We start from the raw sequence: 23,587 nt of genomic DNA, 5'->3' as shown, positions 1-23,587 counted from the left end.
CTGTAAAGCATTGCACCTGTGATCAGCAGATTGCAGGTGCAATGCATGGCTCCTGCAGACTGTCAGTTTAAGCTGTTTGTGTGTACCTAAGTCAGATTAAGCTGTTTGTATAAGAAACTAAAAACGGATGGAACATGTTCCCAAAGGTGAACGTATCCTTTAATTCTAGGTAGTAGCTCTTTGGAGAGAGGGAGGAATCTGCCAGTGTTTGTAGTAACCTCCTTTACTGTAAAAGAGGAGTTGCCCTCCACCTTCCATTCCTTGAGGGTTTTTTGGTACATGAGACCCCTGCCCAAACTGACCAATGCCATGATCTCCTAATCCTGTGCTGTCAGCTGTATGGGGTTCTTTAGAAGATGGATTTACTGACTGCACTACTTCATCCCAGCTGGATTCATCTATTAGGTCAAGCAAAAGTAAATGTCCTCTACTTGAAGGGGAGAGGATGGTAACTTTTTTCTGTGAGTATATTACAAATTCCCAAGCAGTAGGGAACACAGTAGATTACATTTTTCCAGTCCCTAGAAGATGGTGGTAGGCAATTGACATGCAAGTGAAAGTTCAAGACCACAATAGTGCTGCGACAAATAGCATAATAAACAAAGAATAAACTACTGTAATGCTACAAATAAAATAAAGTAAACGGTGCTGGGACACTAAATGGTCAAAAAAGATTCAAAAACGTATTGAGCAGTGAAATAGAGCTGATGAGTATAAATGATAAAACGAAAACTAAAAAATGCATAAGCTAATGTATAGTACAAAGTGCAAATAAAGCAATTGTGCAAAGGTGCAATGTACAATTCATAACTCAGTGCAACAATAAATAAGTAGAATCATTTCATATAGTAAACCGTGCAATATTGCAAAAGTCCATAAATGCAAAATCCGCAAAAAGAAAAGTGGGTGAACCAGTATAATAGCTGATAGTAAAGGAGCTTGGCTAAGCAAATTCATACAGGAATTATTAAAAAAAGTCCAAGTGCAGTGATCTACAAATAGTGCGAAAAGTGCAAAAATAAGGTGCTGATCAGTGCTAGACCAAAAGTGCTCGTGCTAATCCTCCACCGAACAAAAAAAAAAAGCCTGCTCCGCTCACATCCTGTTCTGACCCCTGTTTCACCAGTGGGTCAGAACCAGCATATTCCAAAAGGGGGATGGCAGTAATCCAATATCCTGAAAACCGAAGGCAGCCAAAGGGAGTCTCTCAAACGTCCTCGGTGTGGATATAGGAGAAATGACCGCAATATCTAAAAAAAAAGGGGGGGTGGGGATTTTAGTGTGCCTAATATTTTTATTTTTAATAAATCTATAATCAACAAATATAAAACAAAGGATATAAAACAAAGAATTTATTGATACATCAAAATATTAGAATCATACTGAAGATGGTCAGTGTAACACATTTCACTACACATGTGAAATACCCGACTAAACGGAATAAATACAATGTGGGTAATTCAGGATTGACGCATTTCGCCCTGTATGTAAGTTCATCCCACTTCTTTCCCTTAATTGAAGAAAATACTTCAGTATTCAGATATATGGACGGTTCTAGATCCCAATCAATGTGTATTGTTACTCAATCAAGATAACATCCACTTGTTTGCAAGCCAAAAGTGTCCCGTTTTCGCTAAAGGAGATCGGGAGTACTGCGCCTCATGTGTCTGTAATAATACATCTATGTCCACCAGACAGTGCCACAAGCTCACCATTCCACCAACCTCACCCCGTCTGTATAACTCTCCATATCTGGATCCTGAAGAAGCCCCCATACAGGGCGAAACGCGTTGATCCTGAATTGCCCACATTATATTTATTTATCCAGCTTAGTCGGGTATTTTACATATGTAGTGAAATGTGTTACACTGATCATCTTCAGTATGATTTTATTATTTTGATGTATCAATAAATTATCTTTGTGTGGGCCACCTCTTTTGAATTCAATTTGGGGATAGTGCCGTGGGTTCTATTTGAATTTATTATTTATTCTATACAGTACTTCCCCCCCCCTACCTAGTCATATCATAAAAAAGTATTACACTTACATTGAAAGCTCATAAGCTGTGCAGGCTGGAAAGGCACATTAGGAGTGGGTATCTGTAAGGTGCATCGGGTGTAGGCTCCGCTCCCCTATATGCGTTACGTCACATGTTGACTTTTTCTTACTGAAGAAGATTTTCAGGATATTGGATTACTGCCATCCCCCTTTGGGAATATGCTGGTTCTGACCCGGTGGGTAAACAGGGGTCAGAACGGGAGGTGAGCAGCCTTTTTTTTTTCTGTGAAGAATTAGCACAAGCACCTTTGGTCTAGCACTGATCAACACCTTATTTTTGCACCATTTGTGTATTGCTGCACTTGATGGACTTTTTTGGATCATTCCTGTATGGATTTGCTTAGCCAAACTCGCTTGCTGTCAGCTAATATACTGGTTCACCCGCTTTACTTTTTGCTGATTTTGCTCTTATGGACTTTTGCAATATTGCACGCTTTACTATATGAAATTTTTCTACTTTATTTATTGTCACATTGAGTTATGAATTGTACATTGCACCTTTGCACAACTGCTTTATTTACACTTTGTACTATACATTAATTATCTTATGCATTTTTTAGTTTTATCATTTATAGCATACTCATCAGCTCAATTTCACTGCTCGATACATTTTGGATATTTTTATATCTTTTTTGACCATTTAGTGTCACAGCATGGTTCACTTTATTTTATTTGTAGCATTACAGTAGTTTATTCATTCTTTATTATGCTATTTGGTGCAGCACTGTTGTTGTCTTGATCTTTTTCCTACCATATGCAGGGTTGGCATTATTAGTGTCTGCAGGCTTCAGTCTAGTTTGACTTTATCATTTGTGTTGCTTGCGCTGATTTTTTCAGTCTTCATGCAAGTGAAAATGTCTGTGTTTTTTCCATACAAGCCTGTATCAGAGTGAAGTTTACCTTTTTGTTTTCTAAAATCCAGCTCCCCTATGTACCAATATACCATTAATGTACCTTGGTTGCAAAAAATGACAAGCTATTTTTGATTTTGAGAACAGGGCCTTACCTTAGCCCTTGCTATATTTCTTCGATTCAGAGACTCCCTGGTATACAGACCCAGAGAGGAACCAGTAAGACATAGGAAGGAGTTTACCAGCTGACCTCATTAGCACACCTTCACCCATCAACTTTTCAACAAGTTTACACAGCATCCCCGGCATTTCTCCATGCGTGCATTTGCCTGGCTTCCCCAGCACCCCTTCAGACAGGCTCAGGCTGCATGCTAAACTCCATGGGGCCACATGCAGCCCACGGGATACCCCTGATGTAGTGCAAGGGCCTGCCTGATTGGATTGAGTAATTGGATAGATGATGTGTCCTCCTATTTTAAAGAGTTTTGGTAAATCTAAAGGAGTACATCGGATTGTATAGTGTATGGTCACATTTATACACCTAAAATTACCTAGTTGCGCTTTGTGTCATTAATTAATGGCACACCAAACACACAAGCAAGCAGAAGCACTACTCTGTTTCACAAAGTGAAATTGGTGAGTTTACACAAGAACAATGCGGCTCTATTTACATCTGTCTGTTTCCAAACACATAGAAGACTGCACAGAAAATGCACGCTTTGCTATGTGTTTCAGAAACGCTGCAAATGTGCATTGTGTTTGCATTGTCATTACATGTTCAAGACACCCCAAGTGTGGCAAACGCACCAAAAACTGTGCTAACAAACCATGCTCCGCTCAAAAAACTTCTGGTGCTTCTCTGGGGTGTTTGTTGCATGTAGAGCAGCCCATTCAAGTAAATGGGCTGCCTTATGTGTGACGAATGAAAATGTTTCAAAACAAACGCATGCGGGAATGTGAGTTTTCACTACGTGGAGATGTGAACGAGGCCTGAGTGTTTCTGTCCACTTCCTCCTATGTACTTGTATACAGATGACCATACATTATCCAATCTGAATGTACAATTACCTTTAGATTCTTTTAGATTTACCAGAACTATGGAATAGGATGACACACATGAAAAATCCATTTTTTTTTGTATCAAATCAGATAGGCCTTGTCTTACATACATAGCTGATTGGAAGTCTAAAGGAGATTGTACAGGAAGTGGTTGGAAGGTAGTATTGTAAGGAGGTAGGTATGGTCCAGAGTAGTGAACACACCCTATCACACAGTCTTCTGTGATGCAACAAGGAAGTGAGGGCTTCTGGGAGATGACCTACTGGAAATGGGTGTTGAAAGAATCTACAGAAAGTGATGGAACCTGAAAATGATTTTAAAAATTCAGATACACTGACTAGATTTGAAAACTCCTGTGCATAAGATAAGTGAGAGAAAAGCACATTGGGATGGCTGGGCCAAAAATGGCATTGGAAAATGCTTCTATTTATTATGAAAAGTGAAATTCTGCCCAAAAAGATGAACTTCTCCCTTAAGAGCGGAAAAAGTATTTGCATTCCACTTTAGGCTCACAGATCAGATTAATTAATTCTAATTGTTTCTGTTAGTTATTACTTGGGTGCGGCTGCCACATAGGTGTTTGGTTTGCCTTCCTACACACCTCAGCTAGCAGAAATTTCACCTCCACCTGTTTCACAGAGCCTTCTGTTCCTCTACGGAGCTGGAGAGGCTGAATTCTAAAACTTTTCAGCTCTTCATGTTGGTATACCATGACCTTCACTCACGAGATTGGGGCTATATAGACCGTATATAAACTCACCACCCACTTTATTAGGTACACCTTGCTAGTACCAAGTTGGACCCTTTTTGCCTTCGGAACTTCGTGGCATAGATTCAACAAGGTGTTGAAAACGATCCTCTGAGATTTTGGTCCATAATGACATGATAGCGTAACGTAATTGCTGCAGATTTGCCAGCTGCACATCCATGATGCGAATCCACCATTCCACCACATCCTAAAGGTGCTCTATTGCAGGTTTCCCCAACCCCCCCGGCCGCGGACCGGGACCGGTCCGTGGATCAAATGGTACCGGGCTGCCCGGAACTTTGAATGAGTTCACTTTGGCGGCCGAGGCGCAGAGCATTGCGCCCCCCGAGCCCGCCCATTGTGTGACAATAGCGAATGAAAGATTTAGGCCTTTTCTATAATGTTTTGTAGTGCAAGCTAGCACTCATTTTTGATCTAATGTTGCAGACAGTTACACTATAAGGCCCTGCTCACACCTGAGCGTTTTTCAGCTCATCAAACGCTCATCTGTGAAAATCCAAAACGCCCAACAATCAAAATCCCATTCATTTCAATGGCCCCTGTTCACATCTGAACAGGGGCCATTTCAATGGCCCCTGTTCACATTTTGGGCTGATCAAGAGCTGTTCTGGTCCCATAGGAATGAATGAAAACACCTTTATGGGCGTTTTCAGACACACAGTTGGTCTCCACCCCTTTTACACACCCATTTTTCACATAAATCACATGGTCAGCAAGATGGAGGACAGCAGCCTGCTGTATGAAGCTGAGCGTTTCATTGCTTTGGTGCGGGAACATCCTTGTATTTATGACACCAAAGACCCAAAATATAAAAACAAGAACTTCAAAGCAAGAGTGGGATGAAATTTCATCACAAATGGTTCAATTCGACACTATCCCAGAAGCATGATAAAGCTAAGTTCTCTAGTGTTTTCTACAGATGTTTTTCCTTTGCTGTCCTATCACATGTCATGTATTTCTTGTTGTTCTGCAGCCTGTATTGTACTGTTCATAAACTGAACTTTTTGCAGACATGTGCGTGTTGCCCCCATGCATGTGAAATCGCAGGGCGTGTCTGCAGCCTGAAGGATAATCGCATGGTCAAAAAGACCACGTGATGTCACTGTGGGTCCAGACCTTCACTTTTACATGTGTGGGGGTGCAATTTAGAATGCTTGTTACCCCTACGCATAAAGAGGAAGACCCCTTTGGCCTCAAAATGCTTGCAAAAAATGCCCAAAAAACTATCACAAAACGCCCAAGAAACGCTCGAAAAAAACGCCCAGAAAACGCCTGAAAACTATACCCTCAGGTGTGAATCGAGCCTTAACCTTGGCAGGACATTCTCCTTGTATTGTCCAGTTCATCCCATATCAGTGTTAACCCCCATCATGTCTTTTGCTTATATGTTAGGAATAATGTGTTTTTTTCCCAGGTTCTACCGTAGACATTTAGGTAATGTATTGTTGGAGATGGCAACACTTATTTTGGGAACCAGTGCATCCCATTAATGTTTTCAGCACTAGGACCTCTACATTACTTCCTTTGTAGTGGATTTATCAGTCTATTTACTGCAATGTCCTGTGCTTGCTGTACAGCACTTTTATAATTATGTAACCTTTAATATTAAACCTTTTATCATATACACTATATTGTCAAAAGCATTGTGACGCCTGCCTTTACACGCACATGAATTTTACTGGCATCCCAGTCTTAATCTGTAGGGTATAATATAGAGTTGGCCCACCCTTTGCAGCTATAATAACTTCAACTCTTCTGGGAAGGTTGTCCACAAGGTTTAGGAGTGTGTTTATGGGAATGTTTGACCATTCTTCCAGAAGCACATTTTTTAGGTCAGGCACTGACGTTGGACGAGAAGGCCTGGCTCGCAGTCTCCGCTGTAATTCATCCCAAAGGTGTTCTATTACGTTGAGGTCAGGACTCTGTGCAAGCCAGTCAAGTTCCCCCACCCCAAACCCCAAACTCACTCATCCATGTCTAAATGGACCTTGGCTTCCGCTGCTGTAAATCAAACTCAGCCAATTAGGAGAGAGAGGGGGCAGGGCTGAACCGCTGCTCTGTGTCTGAATGGATACATGAAGCTGCGGCTTGGCTCAGCTCAGGTGCTTGCATAGCAAGCTGCTTGCTGTGGGGGCACTCGGCAAGAGGGAGGGGCCAGGAGCTCCAGGCAGTCACCCGAGAAGAGGAGGATCCCAGTTGCCCTGTGAAAATCCTTTTCACAGGGCAGGTAAGTATAACATGTTTGTTATTTTAATAGAAAAAGAAAATGAGAATTTACAATCCCTTTTAAAGGAGAAGCATAGCCAAAACTATTTTGGCTGTAAATCAGGTACCTGGTGATGACTTGAATGTTGTGGAGGTCTCTCTTGAATCTCCTACCAAACACTCCTAAAGGTGGGGACAGAGAGAGCGCGAGGGCACTGGCTGGTGAAGTCCGCTCTTAGGTTGATGTAGCTTGGGGATTGCAGTCCTTAGACAGGATACTGAAGCGGCTTGGCAGCAGATGGTAGCAGAGCCAGTATGCAGGCGGCGTCCTTTTCCAGTCCTGACTGCTGTGCACATTCCAGTAATTAAAAATTGGCAGGCAACATTTTCAGTCATCAACATCTGGACTCTGGAGAGTAGACTCACCCAGAGGTGACTCACGACCTCTGTTGCAGTTGGGAAACACTGGACATGGACCTTCTAGCCTCCAGATGCAATAGGCCAGGTTTGTCTCCAGGTCCAGGGACCCTCTAGCCAAAACTTTGGATGCCCAGTTAACTTCCTGGGATTCATCACAATTGATGCCTTTCCCGCTCTAAAGCTCTTTCCTTGTCTGCTTCACAGAATCAAAATGGAGGGCATCCTAATGATACTCAGGACACCAAAATGGCTCAGGAGGATGTGTTACTGGGACTTTGAGACATCTATTGGACTCCTTGTATTCGGATAACCCAGATCTTCTGTTCCTAGGACCATTTTATTAACTTGCTTCAGTCGCTGGATTTAATAGCATGGCACTTGAGGCCCAGATCCTAAATGATAGATCCCCAAATGCTAGGAAATGCATTTCTTGCAAGGTCTAATATGGCACCTGGAAGTTGTACTTCTCATGGTACAAAGCAATTAAATTCCATCCCAGGAGGTGCTCTGTGGGTTGCATCCAGACTTTCCTCTAGTCTGGTCTGGATCGACCTTTGCCTTTGAGTACCATCAAAGACAGGATCTTGACTCCTGGGATTTATTTAGAAAGTTTTCTGGTGAAAGCCTTGTTAGAGAGTCTCTCTTGCATTGTTGCACCAGTATGTCCCCCTTTGACTCATTGGGACATCAGCCTGGTTCTTATGGCCCTCCTTAAACTGCATTTTTTGATCCTGTCAAAGAGATTACTTGGCCTGCTGTTACTCACAAGGTAGTTTTCCTTGTTGCCATCACCTCTGTGAGGCTAATTTCTTAGATAACTTGTTTTATAGGAGCCCTTTCTGGTGCTACACAGACACAGGGTTGTCTTGAGGCCTAGGTTCTCCTTTCTTCCTAGGGTGGTTTCTCCTTTTCATTCTAACCAGGACCTTTGTGTCTCCATCTCTCTGTCCTATACATAGGACATTCCAAAGAGATTGTTTGCATCCAATGTAAGCTGTTTGCGTTTATCCCTCATTGTGGCTTCCTTCCAATGCACTGACTCTTTTCACCACTCGGGACAACCTGCCTCTCATTCCACTTTTGCTAGGTGGCTTCTGCAACTCATCTTTCAAGTCTATAGGCTTAAGGACAAGAATCGGCCTTGTCCTGCCACAGTGTACTCTGTAGATCAGTGAGCACCTCTCGAGCCTTTTAACTTTGGGCATCTTTCTCACCTTTGCTAGGCTGCCACCTGGTCTTCTGTTCACATGTTTGCCAAGTTATACCAGGGAAAATACAGGCCTCTTCTGATGCCAAGTTCAGATGTAGGGACCTTCAGGTACCCTTTGATCTGTAGGCTACCACATTGTAGTTTTGGATGGCTTGCTGGTGTTTGCTGTGTTGCCCGCCCCTCAGTTTAACTCCTTTTGAATGTCCATTTTTAATTCTGTATTTACCTTGTGTCCCCTAATGAGTGATAGACAGGATTTTTGTACTTTTTATTAAATTGATTTCTTGGCATTCATTATTGGGATACAGGTCCCAGTGCTGTGTCTTTATAATCCGCTCCTACTGCTGCTTGTCCTCAAAACTGGAGCATGGTGGGAACTGGAAGGGTTATATCTGACTAACCTCTTTTTTACTAGTATTCAATCCCCTGCAGGCAGTGGTCTAACTCTCGTCTTAACCCTGTGTCCCTATAATGAAACCCAAGGAAAGTATTTTCGTACAGTACAGGACACCGAGTTTTTAACCATGGGATTCTTGGGCTTAAATGCATTCCTGTGCAATTAACGCTTAGAGTGTCTACCCTTTGGAGGAGAAGGCCTATCTAGATAAGTACATAGAGAGGTCACAAAAGGGAAGGGTACACCCCTCTATCAGAAAATGAAGGTCCGCGCTTCCAATTTCTACTCCTGAGGTTAGTAAAAGATTCTTTCATCATTTTTTAGGCCTTTTAGTTTCAAGCTGAGGTCTAAAAAAACTTTCCTTGGAAGACATAGTCCTCCAAGCCAGCTGACTCTGGCTTCAAGCTCTCTTTCCAATAAAGGGGTGCCCCCAATAGAGTAGGGGAATTAAATACATTTCATTGCACCAACCAAAATTGATAAATGATAAACCTACTACATCCCCTAAGGGTGAAGTATAAAAAAAGTATATAGTTAACCAACTATTAGCAGCTCAATTCCTCAATATGTAGACAAAGTGCTTGGGAACAAATGTGATGGAAAAAATAAAAAATATATCATACCACGGACAAAGTGCTCAGGTGCAATAAATATATTAGTGATAAATGGCAATAGTGAATATCATTCCAAACATAATGTCCAAAATAAAGTGCAAAAACAGTTGTCCAAATGTGTTGAAAGTGCATCAACAAACACTGATCATCCCCTGATGACGTCAGCACGGACTGACGAAACGTGCGTCGGGAACGTGAGACCGTAACTTCCGGGTTGGTGGAGCGCAGCGTGGATAGCGCCGTCTCCACGCTCTGGAACTGAGATTTCTGCATACAAGGCGTTTTTACTTATGGATTGTAGTAAGTGTGATTTTAATTAATATAAAAACAGAAAAAACATTGCGCTTTCGGAGAAGCAGCTAACACCTGAAACAAAATAGTACAAGTTCCAAATAAAATAATAAAAACAGAATGGTGTAGCGCTAAATTATGAATGACAAACACTTATACTGAATCAAAGTATGATGATAACATATACAGTCCAAAAAATGAACACTGAAGTCCTCAAAGGAAGGTATTGGCTGAAACAGATTCCCAGGAAAGGAAAAGCTCCAAACAAATGAAGAAAAGTGAAGATCAGGTGTGCCCAGGAGTAGAAATGAATCCACCAGACAATATAGTAAGAGATGCCTCCTTACCAAATCGCTCTTGCCACTAAATTATAGGTGGCTGAACGCTCATATGAAAGAGAGATCCTCCAATGTAGTGGAATGGCCAGGCAGGAGCATAGGTCACTCTCTCCAGGGACAACCAATCATAGGTCACAGGGATATCCAGTGGAAATAAAAAGGGGAAACACTCCCATAGTGCATTACCAATGTATAACTTTAATAAATAAAAAGGGATGCACTCATATGTAAAAACTTCATATGTCAGCGGAACAAACAATGACATGCAGCTGCAGCGTTCCTGCAGAACATTCCTCCAACCCCCAGAGGACGTGAGTTATCACGAAACATGTAGTGGTTTATCCTGATGGTGCGAGAGTTCGTATTGGTCCCTGGTGTTTAGATGGATCATCAGCGTTGGCTCTCCACCATAGTGCCGGGTGACCCACGAACCGCGGAGGAATGTTCTGCAGGAAAGCTGCGGCTGCATGTCATTGTTTGTTCCGCTGACATACAAAGTTTTTACATGTGAGTGCATCCCTTTTTAGCATTACCGATTTGTTGCCCTACATTTTGCTTTATCCACTGCCTCAGTCATGGCACTACTCCATTCCCATGGGATTGTGAATTTCTTGGACGATCTCCTGCCTAAGGATCAGTCCTTCCTATCCCAGTCAGCCAATGTCCAGTCTCAGCAGAGGTTTGCTTGGATCCACACCATTTATAAGTCATTATTGGAAACAAATCACGATTTAGAGTCCTGGGCCGGACATTGGAAACGGCACTGTCCCTGATCCTCCTGCCCAGTTACAAACTTCTGTCCCTATGTTCTCCTGCCGGAGCCCTTTGACCTCCTAAGTTAGAGGCATTGTTCTGTAAAAAGGGCCCTTCTTAGTGTTCTACAAAGACAAGGTCATCCTAAGACCCAAAATCTCTTTTTCCATAAGGTAATTTCCCCCTTCCTCCTCAGCCAGGACAGTGTCCTTCTCTCTTTATGTCCTGCTCTGAAACATTTCAAGAAAAATTTCTCTCCAATGTATTGATCTGGTAAACTCTTTGAGAGTTTACCTATTGGCTCCAACCTTGTTTTAGCCTTTCTGATTCCCTCTGTATTTTCCAAGGTTCCTGCAGGGGGTTCACCTGTTCTTGCTTATGCCTAGTTGGATTAAACAAGTAATTGTTCAAGCCTATAATCTAAAGGATATGGTTCCTCCCTTAAAAAGTTAAAGTGGTTAATAACCTCAGACGTGAAATATGAACAAAGCTTATCATTCTATAGTGTGTACCTGTCTCAATTAAAAGCACTGAGTGTAATTTCTGTCTGCTGCTTCATTCCTCTGCTGCTGTATCAGCATTATTAACTTGTGATATGTTTTCCTGACACAGAGAGGAAAAAAAAAGTTAGAGGAGGGACTTCCAGTACATAGTCTATGATTGGCAGGCCCAATTCTGTGTGCTGTGTAAAGGGTGGTGTGTCCCTTCCCTATAAGCAGTTCTCAGAGCTCTCTTCACTGAGCTATGCAAAGTGTAATTTCAAATCTCCGTTCCCTTTTTTCTGAATGCTCAGTCTAGCTTTATAAATTCCGTACCATGAACGAAAGTAGAGAAGAGAAGACTGCAGATAAACAGGTACAACTTATGTAGGAGGATTTGTTTCATCTCTGTGTATCACCTGAGGCCAGTCAGTTCACTGGGTATATGTAAGGGTTTCCAGCCCCTTTAAAGAGTTCCTAAAGTCAATTTAAAAAAAATAAAAATAAAATGGCAAACCTGCTCTACTCGCCTGTTCTGTGAAGTGGTATTGCACTGAGCGGCCCTGGTCCTCCTGTTCAGGGGTTCCTCAGTGGCGATCTTGGCTCCTTCTCTCCCTAATGTGTCCCCATAGCAAGTTGTTTTCTATAGGGGCACACGGTGTCTACTCGATGCCAAACTGTGTGTCTATGGAGCCGCGCTCCATAGACGCACACACTGGGACTTAGCACCGCCCCCCACTTCCTCCTCACTGCAATTGATTGAAAGCAGCAGGAGTCATTGGTTGCTCGAGACCTGTTTGAAGAGGAAGAGAGGATAGAAGAAATGCGGGCATTTTTTTAAGTGGTTAGACTGGACATTTATGTCACATTTAATGTAGGCAGAGTGTAGTGTGAAAAATGCCATATATTTCTGCAATTAATTTAGCAAAATGCCATATACAGTATATCCACAATTAATTCTATACTTGTAATTGAAAAATTGTTGTTTTGGTGTCTAATAGATTGCTGTGTTACTGCATTTTGCAGCCCAAGTCTGATTTTTCTTGCAACGGAAAGAAAGGCTGTTTGTTGTCTGCAGAGTGAATCTGAATGGGTGTGACTTATTATCAATCGAATGATGCACTTGCTGTATTCTAATGAGGAACGTGTCAGTGTCTGCATCCCTTTAGAAGTGATTAACTTGTTTGGAGTCTGCAACAAAAATTTAATTTTTGTTGCAGAGGATGCCTAAAAACTGACTTGTATCTTAGTGCAGCCTTCTGGGAAAATCAGTGGGCCAATCACACAAGCAGGAAATCACATTTGCGGGAAAGTTCCATACACCAATGTTGTATGGAATGCCTCCAAGTTGCCATGTTCATTTGCAGATTGGAAAGGTAATTTTAATAACATTTAAATATATACCTATATCTCTATATGTATCTCACAAAAGGAAGTACACCCCTTGCATTTTTGTAAATATTTTATTATACCTTTTCATGTGACAACAGTGAAGAAATGACACTTTGCAACAATGTAAAATAGTGAGTATACAGCTTGTATAACAGTGTAAATTTTCTGTCCCCTCAAAATAACTCAACACACAGCCACTATTGTGTGAACTGCTGGCAACAAAAGTGAGAACACCCCTAAGTGAAAATGTCAAAATTGAGCCCAAAGTGTAAATATTTTCTGTGGCCACCATTATTTTCCAGCACTGCCTTAACCCTCTTGGGCATGGAGTTCACCAGAGCTTCACAGGTTGCCACTGAAATCCTCTTCCACTACTTCATTGCGAAGCTGGTGGATGTTGGAGACCTTGCGCTCCTCCACCTTCCATTTGAGTATGCCCCACAGATGCTCAATATGACATACAAGACATGCGAGTGTGTTACCTTATGTTTTATTTTTTATTTAATAAAACCCTTTTAAACGGTATCACGCTATTGGGATTATGTTCTCTCCTCCCCATATGCTGCTGAGCTTTTTTTTAATGTGCTGGTGTGATTCCTGTTGTGGATACTCTGGACCAGTGACCATCATTATAAGCCTGAATGCTCAAACACGAAAGTGGGTTGGGCCACAGCATCTGGTGAGTGGGCAATTCTCCTCCCCCCTTGGAGCACGGTGGTGGTGGTGATCCTTTTAAGAAACACGTCTTTGTACATTATCATCCCAGGAGATAGAGTGAAGGACTATGGACTGTTTGAGTCATTTCTGAACTTTTTCCTGCTGCCTATGTGACATTCATTGCATTTCGGACTTTTGTGCAGTGGGCACAGTATTTTTTGGCACTTGCTTCTTGACAAGTTTGCGCTACTATATATATATAGGGATATTGTTGAGTATCTATCTATTATATATCTTTTTCCATATGTTTTAGTTAAGTAGCTGCATAGCCAATTTATTTATTGGTGAGTGGTCCTCATTTGAAGCGCTTGGGATAGCTTATACCTTTATTTGGTTTTCGGTGGGCATTTAAGCTGTCATATTATATAGATGCTCAATAGGGTTTAGGTCTGGAGACATGCTTGGCCAGTACATCACCTTTACCCTCAGCTTCTTTAGCAAGGCAGTGGTCATCTTGGAGGTGTGTTTGGGGTTGTTATGTTGGAATACTGCCTTGCGGCCCAGTCTCCGAAGGGAAGGGATCATCCTCTGCTTCAGTATGTCACAGTACATGTTGGCATTCATGGTTCTCTCAATGACCTGTAGCTCCCCAGTGCCGGCAGCACTCATGCAGCCGCAGACCATGACACTCCCCCCCACCATGCTCGACTGTAGGCAAGACACACTTGGCTTTGTACTCCTCACCTGGTTGCTGCCAGACACACTTGACACCTTCTGACCCAAATACATTTATCTTGGTCTCATCAGACTACAGGACATGGTTCAAGTAATTCATGTCCTTAGTCTGCTTGTCTTCAGAAAACTGTTTTCAGGATTTCTTCTGCATCATCTTTGGAAGAGGCTTCCTTCTGGGACGACAGCCATGCAGACCAATTTGATGCAGTTTGCGGCGTATGGTCTGAGCACTGACAGGCAGACCCCCCCCCCCCCCCCCCCAACCCCTTCAACCTCTGCAGGCAATGCTGGCAGCACTCATACGTAGATTTCCCAAAGACAACCTCTGGATATGACGCTAAGCACGTGCACTCAACTTATTTTGTTGACCATAGCGAGGCCTGTTCTGAGTGGAACCTGTCCTGTTAAACCACCGTACGGTCTTGGCCAACGTGCTGCAGCTCATTTTCAGGGTTTTGCCAATCTTCTTATAGCCTAGGCCAGTAATGGTGAACCTTGGCACCCCAGATGTTTTGGAACTACATTTCCCATGATGCTCATGCATTCTGCAATGTAGTTGAGCATCATGGGAAATTTAGTTCCAAAACATCAGGGGTGCCAAGGTTCGCCATCACTGGCCTTTGCCATCTTTATGTAGAGCAACAATTTATTTTTTTAGATCCTCAGAGAGTTCTTTGCCATGAGGTGCCATGCTAAACTTCCAGTGACCAGTATGAAAGAGAGAGAGAGAGCGATAACCCCAAATTTAACACACCCACTCCCCATTCACACCTGAGACCTTGTAACACTAATGAGTCACATGACACTGGGGAGGGAAAATGGCTAATTGGGCCCAATGTGGACATTTTCACTTAGGAGTGTACTCACTAATTGTTGCCAGCAGTTTAGACATTAATGGCTGTGTGTTGTTATTTTGAGGGGACAGCAAATTTACACTGTTATACAAGCTGTACACTCACTACTTTACATCATAGCAAAGTGTAATATATATATGTGTATGTATGTGTATATATATATATATATATATATATATATATTTAGTGTTCAGCATATAGCCATAAATGGTTATTGTTAAAATGCCAAGTTATCTGTGACTGCTGTTTTTAAGGTTTTAATGTCTTATGGTTTGTTTTTAGGCTTTAGCATTTTCTGCTTGCTAATGTGGTGGTGTCTTATTTTGCATTCATGCAGCTGGAGGATGACGTTGTTGCTAAACCACAATTTTTCCAGTCTTTGAAAGACTTTGCCACCCAGCAGGCCTCAGATGACTGGCTAATACTTGAATTTTCACAGTTAGGATTCATTGGTAAGTATTGAGGCTTATTTTTGGATCTCACTAGTAGTCTTCTTTAACCACTTGACCTCTGGAACTTTTTCCCCCCTTCATGACCAGGCCATCTGGAATGCACCCCGAAATGCATCAAAAATGCACCGAAACGTGTTACAAACACGCATGCACAAACTCATCCGAAACAGATCTGGAGTGAGTTTTTGTGGTGTAAACTAGCCCTAAATAAGGATGTGTGTTTTAGTGTGCTGCGTTCTGGTGCGTTTTTGATTAGTTTTACCATGTTCCAGTACATTTCAGTGCAGAAAAAAATGCAGCGTTTTCTACTTTTTTTTCTGAAATTGGAACACACTGGAACTGACTTCACTGGTGTGAACTATGCCATTGAAAACCATTTAACCTACTATCCATGCATTCTTTATGCAGAAAAAAAACACAGTGGACTGCAAATGGTTTGAACTGCCCTAAAGAAAAATTATGTCTGGCGTTGTTCAAATTTATGTTTTGAAAATAAATGTATCATAGAGGGAATACAATTACCCTAAGCTGTAAACAAATGTAACTCCATGAAAGTTAACTAGTATCATTTAATCACAAACATAATGTATATCCAATGAGGATAGCATAACCAAACAGTGAAACAAATGACAACCTCTCAGAAGCTATATTCCAGAAGCTGTGGGCCAACTACTAATTAATAGGGATGGGCTCAGGCGTGTTCAGATCGTAGTCCCAACCCACCTGAGCAATCCCGCCAGGACGCCGTTACTGCACAGCTTTCAATCATAGGCAGTGAGGCATTTTCCGGCCAGCAGCCGCACATACACACACTGCTTGTAAATTGGCAATGTTCAGTTACAGCTTCCTGGCAGGATTGCTCAGGTGGGTTGGGACTAAGATCTGAACATGCCTGAGCCCATCTCTTCTAATTAAGGAGTTACTAAGGCTGTGTGAGGCTTCCTCCTTTGTCATGCTGGGAACCCAGTGGCTGCAAACAGGAGAAAGAAGAGTGAGGGGGCGCCAAGCTAACCATTGTGTAATAACCAGGTATATTAGGGAAAAAATAAAAACAAGTAAAAACTGCGCTCACAAGCTTGAATAAGTATGAACGTGTCTCTGTACTCAGAGACAGCTTGAAGGATTGGTGAAGGTGGATGGCTGTATCACAGCAGCCTCAACCACTCCTCTTCTGGAGCCGCTGTGAGAGGGTGCCGTGAGGATCACAGGAGCCACCGTGAACATCACTAGAACTGCCTCTGAAAGACCTTGTAGATACCGCTGATACACCTGTCAAATCTCTAGGGCTGTTGGGAAATGCATTTCGTAGGCTTAGACCCACCTCCTTCCTTCCTCTTGCTTATACTCTTACTGCAGGAAACCCTGCTAATTTAGGTTGATTTTTTCTGTTCATGAATGCTTGTTTTCTTGCCCATACACTTTAAATTCATGGCCAGTGTCACTCGGATATGGCTTACTTCTTGGCAAGTGGTCAGCATAACCTGAAATGCAGATAATCTTTTCAATATAATAAAAATGTTATCAGCTGACAAGAGAAGGCCACCCACTAAGCCCCGGTTACATAGTTACATAGTTACATAGTTAGTGAGGCTGAAAAAAGACACAAGTCCATCCAGTTCAACCTATGATGTGTGTGTGTGTTTGCTAACCGTACATTGTATACCCCTGTATGTTGTGGTCTTTAAGGTGTCCATCCAATAGTTTTTTGAAACTATCAAGGCTCCCCGCTGATACGACTGCTTGCGGAAGAGAATTCCACATCCTTACTACTCTTACAGTGAAGAACCCCTTACGCACTTTAAGGTTAAACCGCCTTTCCTCAAGTTTTAGTGAGTGGCCACGTGTCTTATTGTATTCCCTTACTCTGAATAGTTTGTTCCTTATGCTAGGGTCGCCAGTACAGTATTTGTACATTGATATCATATCCCCCCTCAATCGTCTCTTCTCCAGAGAGAATAAGTTCAGTGCTTGTAGTCTTTCCTCATAGCTGATGTCCTCCATTCCCCTAATTATTTTTGTTGCCCTTCTCTGGACTTTCTCCAGTTCCAGCACATCCTTCCTGAGGACCGGTGCCCAGAACTGGACAGCATACTCCAGATGTGGCCGGACCAGAGTTTTGTAGAGTGGAAGAATAATCTCTTTATTTCTGGAGTGAATCCCCTTTTTTATACAACCCAGTATTCTGTTGGCTTTGCTTGCAGCGGCTTGGCATTGCATGCCACTTCCAAGCCTGTTGTCTACCAGTACCCCCAGGTCCCTTTCCATCCTAGACTCACCCAGAGGTTCCCCCCCTAGTGAGTAGCTTGCTTTCTGGTTACTGGCCCCCAAGTGCATTACTTTACATTTTTCTACATTAAACCTCATCTGCCATGTAGTTGCCCACCCCGTTATTTTGTTCAGGTCTGCTTGCAAGATTTCCACATCCTGCATAGAAGATATTGGCATGCCTAATTTAGTATCATCTGCAAATACTGAGATTGTACTAGATATCCCCTCCTCTAGATCATTTATGAATAAATTAAACAGGATTGGTCCCAGGACAGAACCCTGGGGGACCCCACTTTCCACACCCGCCCACTCAGAGTACTCCCCATTAATCACCACCCTCTGGACTCTCCCCTGGAGCCAGTTCTCTATCCAGGTACTCACCTTATGGTCCATACCTACCTTCCTTAGTTTGTACAGTAAGCGTTTGTGGGGAACGGTGTCAAAGGCCTTTGCAAAGTCCAGATACACCACATCCACAGGCTTACCTTTATCTAAGTGGCAGCTCACTTCATCGTAGAAGGTTAATAGATTGGTTTGGCATGAACGATTTTTCATGAATCCATGCTGATTACTACTTATAATACCGTTTTCATTACTAAAGTCTTGTATGTGGTCCCTTATCATCCCCTCCAAAATTTTGCAGACTACTGATGTTAGGCTGACCGGCCTATAGTTACCCGGGATATATCTCGGCCCCTTTTTAAATATTGGTACCACGTTGGCTTTTTTCCAATCAGCTGGCACCATACCTGTCTGTAAACTATCCTTAAAGATCAAGAATAATGGTCTGGCAATCACCTGGCTGAGCTCATTAAGAACCCTTGGGTGCAAGCCATCCGGTCCCGGGGATTTATTTATGTTAAGTTTCTCTAGTTTAGCTCTAAGTCTATCCTCTGTTAGCCATGGCGGCACTTCCTGAGGTGTATTATTTAGTTCGGCCTCACAAGCAAGGTTCGTGTAGCCCCCCGATTCCTTTGTGAAGACTGAAGAAAAGAAACTTGTGCGAGTGCCGGGTTCGCATGTAATGTCGGAGCGCACTGCTCCTTCATTACATGCGATCGGCTGTGCGGTGCGAGTTTAGCCATACACTTTGTATGGCTAAATTCGCACCGCAGCCGCAGCAAACACGCACAGGGACCCTTTTTGGAAGCCGCATCAGGATCGGATCGCACAGCGGTTCACACTTGTGCGATCCGATCCTGTGCGAACTGCACGATCGCACTGCGATATGCGATCAAACTGGGTCGTTAAGATTACATTGACACCCCCCGCGTATCGCATATGGCAGTGTGAACTGCCGGGGGTGCGTGTGCGATGCAGGAACAGGCTGCGGATTCGCAGCCTTCCCGCACTCGCATAAGTGTGAACCGGGGCTAAAACTCAGACTGGGCAAGAAGCTAAATACGGTAATCAGCAAAAAGGGTAACGCTAACAGAGATGCAACGATCCAGATTTGGGGTGTATCTCTCCATAGGACAACACCTATGGAAGATTGGCCAGGAACAGGTCATTACTTAACCACTTAAGACCTGGAGGATTTGGCTGCTCAAAGACCAGGACCTATTTTGCGATTCGGCACTGCGTGACTGTAACGGACAATTGCGCGGTCGTGCGATGCTGTACCCAAATGAAATTGACGTCCTTTTTTTTTCCACAAACAGCTTTCTTTTGGTGGTATTTGATCACCTGTGCGATTTTTACTTTTTGCACTATAAACAAAAAAAGAGCGACAATTTTGAAAAAATAATATTTTTCAGATTTTTTATATAAAAATCCCCCTTTAAAAAATGTAAAAATCTAAATTTTTTAACATTTTAGGCCAATTTGTTTTCTGCTACATATTTTTGGAAGAAAAAATCGCAATAAGCGTATTTTGATTGGTTTGCGCAAAAGTTATTGCGTTTACTAACTACGGGAAAGATTTGTCATTTTTATTGTTTTTTTTTTTAACTAGTAATGGCGGCGATCTGCGATATTTTTTTTTTTTTTTTGCGGGACTGCGACATTGCGGCAGACAGATCGGACCCTTGACTGACATTTTTGACACTTTTGGGGGTACCACTGGCATTACTACAGTAATCAGTGCTATACATATGCACTGTTACTGTAAAAATGACACTGGCAGGGAAGGGGTTACCTTTATTGGTGATCAGTGGGTTAAATGTATCCCTAGGGGAGTGATTCTAACTGTGGGGGGGGGGGGGGGTGTGGCTTGTGATGTAGCCACAGAGACATAGGATCCTACATAGCAGGGTCGTATAGTCTCTGCAGTTACATCAGGGAGAATGACAGACAGCTTTGTTTACATTAGCTGCCTGCCTTTCTCCCTCTCCAGTGGGAGATTGCGATTGGCCGGCGGACATCGAAGCCACTGGTCACTCGCGCGGGGATGTCAAGGAACGAGCGGGGGTGGGGGCGGGAGCATGCCTCTGGCAGCGCGCGCTTGCCCCCTGGAGGCTTGTGGGCGAGTGACGTACCGGTACGTCACTTTGCCCAGGAGGGGCTGACCGCCGCAGTATATAGTCGTGCGGCGGTCAGCAAGTGGTTAAAGATTTAAAAAAAACGCATGCTTGAAGTTTAGAGCATTACTTTATGCAGACAATTATGTAAAATAATTGCCACAAGGAGATTAGGTCATTTTGCCTTTGTGTTAACAAACCTTGACACATTCTAAAACGACGAGTTCTTTGTGTTTTACGGTTAGTTTGACCTTGTTAGATGAATTATGTATTGAGTTTGTTTTTATTCTTCTTTTTGGGTGTTTAATGTTTACTTATGCAGCATTCTAGCATGATGTTTGCGCAATAATCAGAACAATGGAATATTTCATAATTATTAAGGCTCGGCTATCTTAAGAGCCAGTGTTACAATCATTAGTGTGACATTATTCATAATCATATCATGATCATATGATTTGATCAAGATAGCTGCTGTAATGGCTCATTGCATGCACCCACTTATAATTAGTTTTGTGGTTATGGTTTTTGGGTATGATTTATTGCAGATCTGTAATTTATTTACGATCGTATGATGCAGTTTAAAGCCATAATAAAATCTGGGGAGGGGGAGGGAGAGGGGGGGTTGAGAAACATCCTCCTTCAAGTTAGTCTTAATGTGCTAGTATGCATCACATACTATCACATTATAAAAGACTTACATTAAAATGAAGCCCCCCAGTGGTGCGCTGTCACCGCTGACAGGGTGTCCATCTTCACCCGGCCTTCCAATTGAATGGGCGAGCCGCAATGATGTCACTCTTGTGCGTGCACATAGGAGCCACGTCTGCAACTCAGCACAGTGCTCCGAAGGGACGGCATACTCAGTATGCCGTCCCTTCAGAGCACAGTGCACATACGCCAGTGACATCACCGGCTGAAGAAATAGTGAATATCTCTTAAATGTTCAACAAGATATTCCTTGTACCTACAGGTAAGCTTTTTTTTTTTTTTTTTTCAATCAATACATTTTTATTGAGTTTCAAATACAAATGAAAAACAGAAAATCACATCAAACAAAGTGTGATATAAGAAAATAACAACAAGGTAGAACACTTTCCAGTAGTGAACGTAATTTCACTACTTTATTTTACTTTATTTTATTATAAGCTTATCTGTAGGTAAAAGTCATCAAACAGTGTTTACTACCGCTTTAAAGAGCATAATTCATGACTAGGCTTATATAAGAGTATGCATAATTATTATACAGGATTTATATAGCGCCAACAGTTTGCGCAGCGCTTTACAATGTGAGGGAAGACAATACAGTTGGCAACAAAGAGAGAGCCGCTCAGGTGTCAGTTCAATGGGTGGTGCTGGTCAGATCCGCCGTCCAAGCTATGAAGAATCCAAAAAAAGTAGACCGCACTCAGGAAAGTAAGATGAAAACAATCAAAACTCCTTTATTCTTCTTCGGTGTAGCAGACAGACAGTACAATGCACATAACAGACGTGCCGGGTTAACGCGTTTCACGAATTAAATCGCTTACTCATAACCATACACTGTGTGTATGGTTATGAGTAAGCGATTTAATTCGTGAAACGCGTTAACCCGGCACGTCTGTTATGTGCATTGTACTGTCTGTCTGCTACACCGAAGAAGAATAAAGGAGTTTTGATTGTTTTCATCTTACTTTCCTGAGTGCGGTCTACTTTTTTTGGATCTTTCAAGACAATACAGTTACAATACAATTCAATACAAGAGGAACTAGAGGGCCCATATTGTCTTCTTTAAAGTGGAGTTCCACCCTATTTTTATACTTACCTCCATCTTCTCGCTCCGGGTCACCTGAAAAAGAAATGGATAATCGCATATTTTTTTTTTTTTTTACTTACCTCGTAGCGAAGAAAATATACTTACCTTACTTCCTTCTTCCTCCTTCCTCGGCCGCGGCCCGTCGTCACTTCCTGGCTCTGCAATGATTCCTGGGAGCTGGACGTCATAGCTCCCAGGAATCATTGCGCCTGCACCGGCCCCGACGTCAGTTCCGGGTCGCGCGCGTCATCCCCTTCTAAACAGCTTCTGGGCATGCCCAGAAGCTGTGGAGGGGTGACGCGCGCGACCCGGAAGTGACGTCGGGGCCGGCGCAGAGCATCGTGGGACCACAGAAGGCGGAAGAAGACGCCGAAGAGGACGCGCTGGCTTCAAGCTGCCCACATCTGAGATGGCAGCGCTGGACAAGACGTTTGCAAGGTAAGTATTTCGTCTTGCAGGTAAGTGCAACCCGGGACAGATCAGAGGCTAGCCATTGTGGAATGCACTAGCCCTGACTGTCCCGGGGGTATTAAAAAAAAAAAAAAAAAACAAATCCAGGGTGGAACTCCGCTTTAACCACTTGCCTACAGTGCACTTTCACCCCCTTCCTGCCCAGTCTGATTTTCAGCTTTCAGCGCTCTCACACTTTGAATGAGAATTACTCAGTCATGCAACACTGTACCCATAAAAAATTTGTGTCCTTTTTTTCACACAAATAGAGCTTTCTTTTGATGGTATTTAATCACTACTGGGTTTTTTATTTTTTGTGCTATAAATAAAAAAAGACTGAAAATATTGTGAAAAAACGCATTTTTCTTTGTTTCTGTCATAAAATTTAGCAAATGAGTAATTTTTCTTCACAAATTTTGGCCAAAATTTATACTGCTGCTTATCTTTGGTAAAAATAACCCAAATAAGTGTATATTATTTGGTCTAATAAGTCAGGAAAGTACAAATACCCCCCAAATGACCCCTTTTTGGAAAGTAGACATTCCAAGGTATTTAATAAGGGGCATGGTGAGTTTTTTGAAGTTGTCATTTTTTCCCACAACTCTTTGCAAAATGAAGATTTTTTTTTTTTTTTTACAAATTGACGTATTAACAGGTTCTTTCTCTCACACAGCATATGTATACTTGCAACCACACCCAAAAACACATTCTACTACTCCTCCTGAGTATGGCGATACCACATGTGTGAGACTTTTTCACAGCCTGGCCACATACAGAGGCCTAACATCCAAGTAGCAGCGTCCGGCATTCTAGGAGCACAAATTACACATATAATTTCCTGACAACCTATCGCACTTTTGAAGGCCCTGGAGCACCAGGACAATGGAAACCCCCATAAAATGACCCCATTTTGGAAAGCAAACAGCCCAACGTATAATTTTTGAGGCATAATGAGTCTTTTGAATATGTCATTTTTTTCCACAAGTTTTTGGAAAATGTGGAAAGAAAATGAAAACACATTTTTTTTACACAAAGCTGTCCATTTATGCAATATTTCTAACACACAGCATGTACATAGCAAAA

General features: G+C 42.5%; 1 protein-coding gene across 1 annotated transcript in view; it reads left to right on the top strand.

Moving 5' to 3' along the window:
- Nucleotides 1-23,587, top strand: part of MGAT4D (MGAT4 family member D) — a 327,531-nt gene that overhangs the window by 221,336 nt on the left and 82,608 nt on the right. Inside the window, exon 8 of the mRNA XM_082243787.1 lies at nt 15,421-15,535. Within this exon, the coding sequence (XP_082099913.1) occupies nt 15,421-15,535 (115 nt within the window). The remainder of the gene's footprint in view (nt 1-15,420; nt 15,536-23,587) is intronic.

The sequence above is a fragment of the Pelophylax lessonae genome, assembly GCF_965119305.1.
Source record: "Pelophylax lessonae genome assembly, chromosome: 1".
NCBI lineage: Eukaryota > Metazoa > Chordata > Amphibia > Anura > Ranidae > Pelophylax > Pelophylax lessonae.
This window is presented reverse-complemented; position numbering and strand designations above follow the sequence as displayed.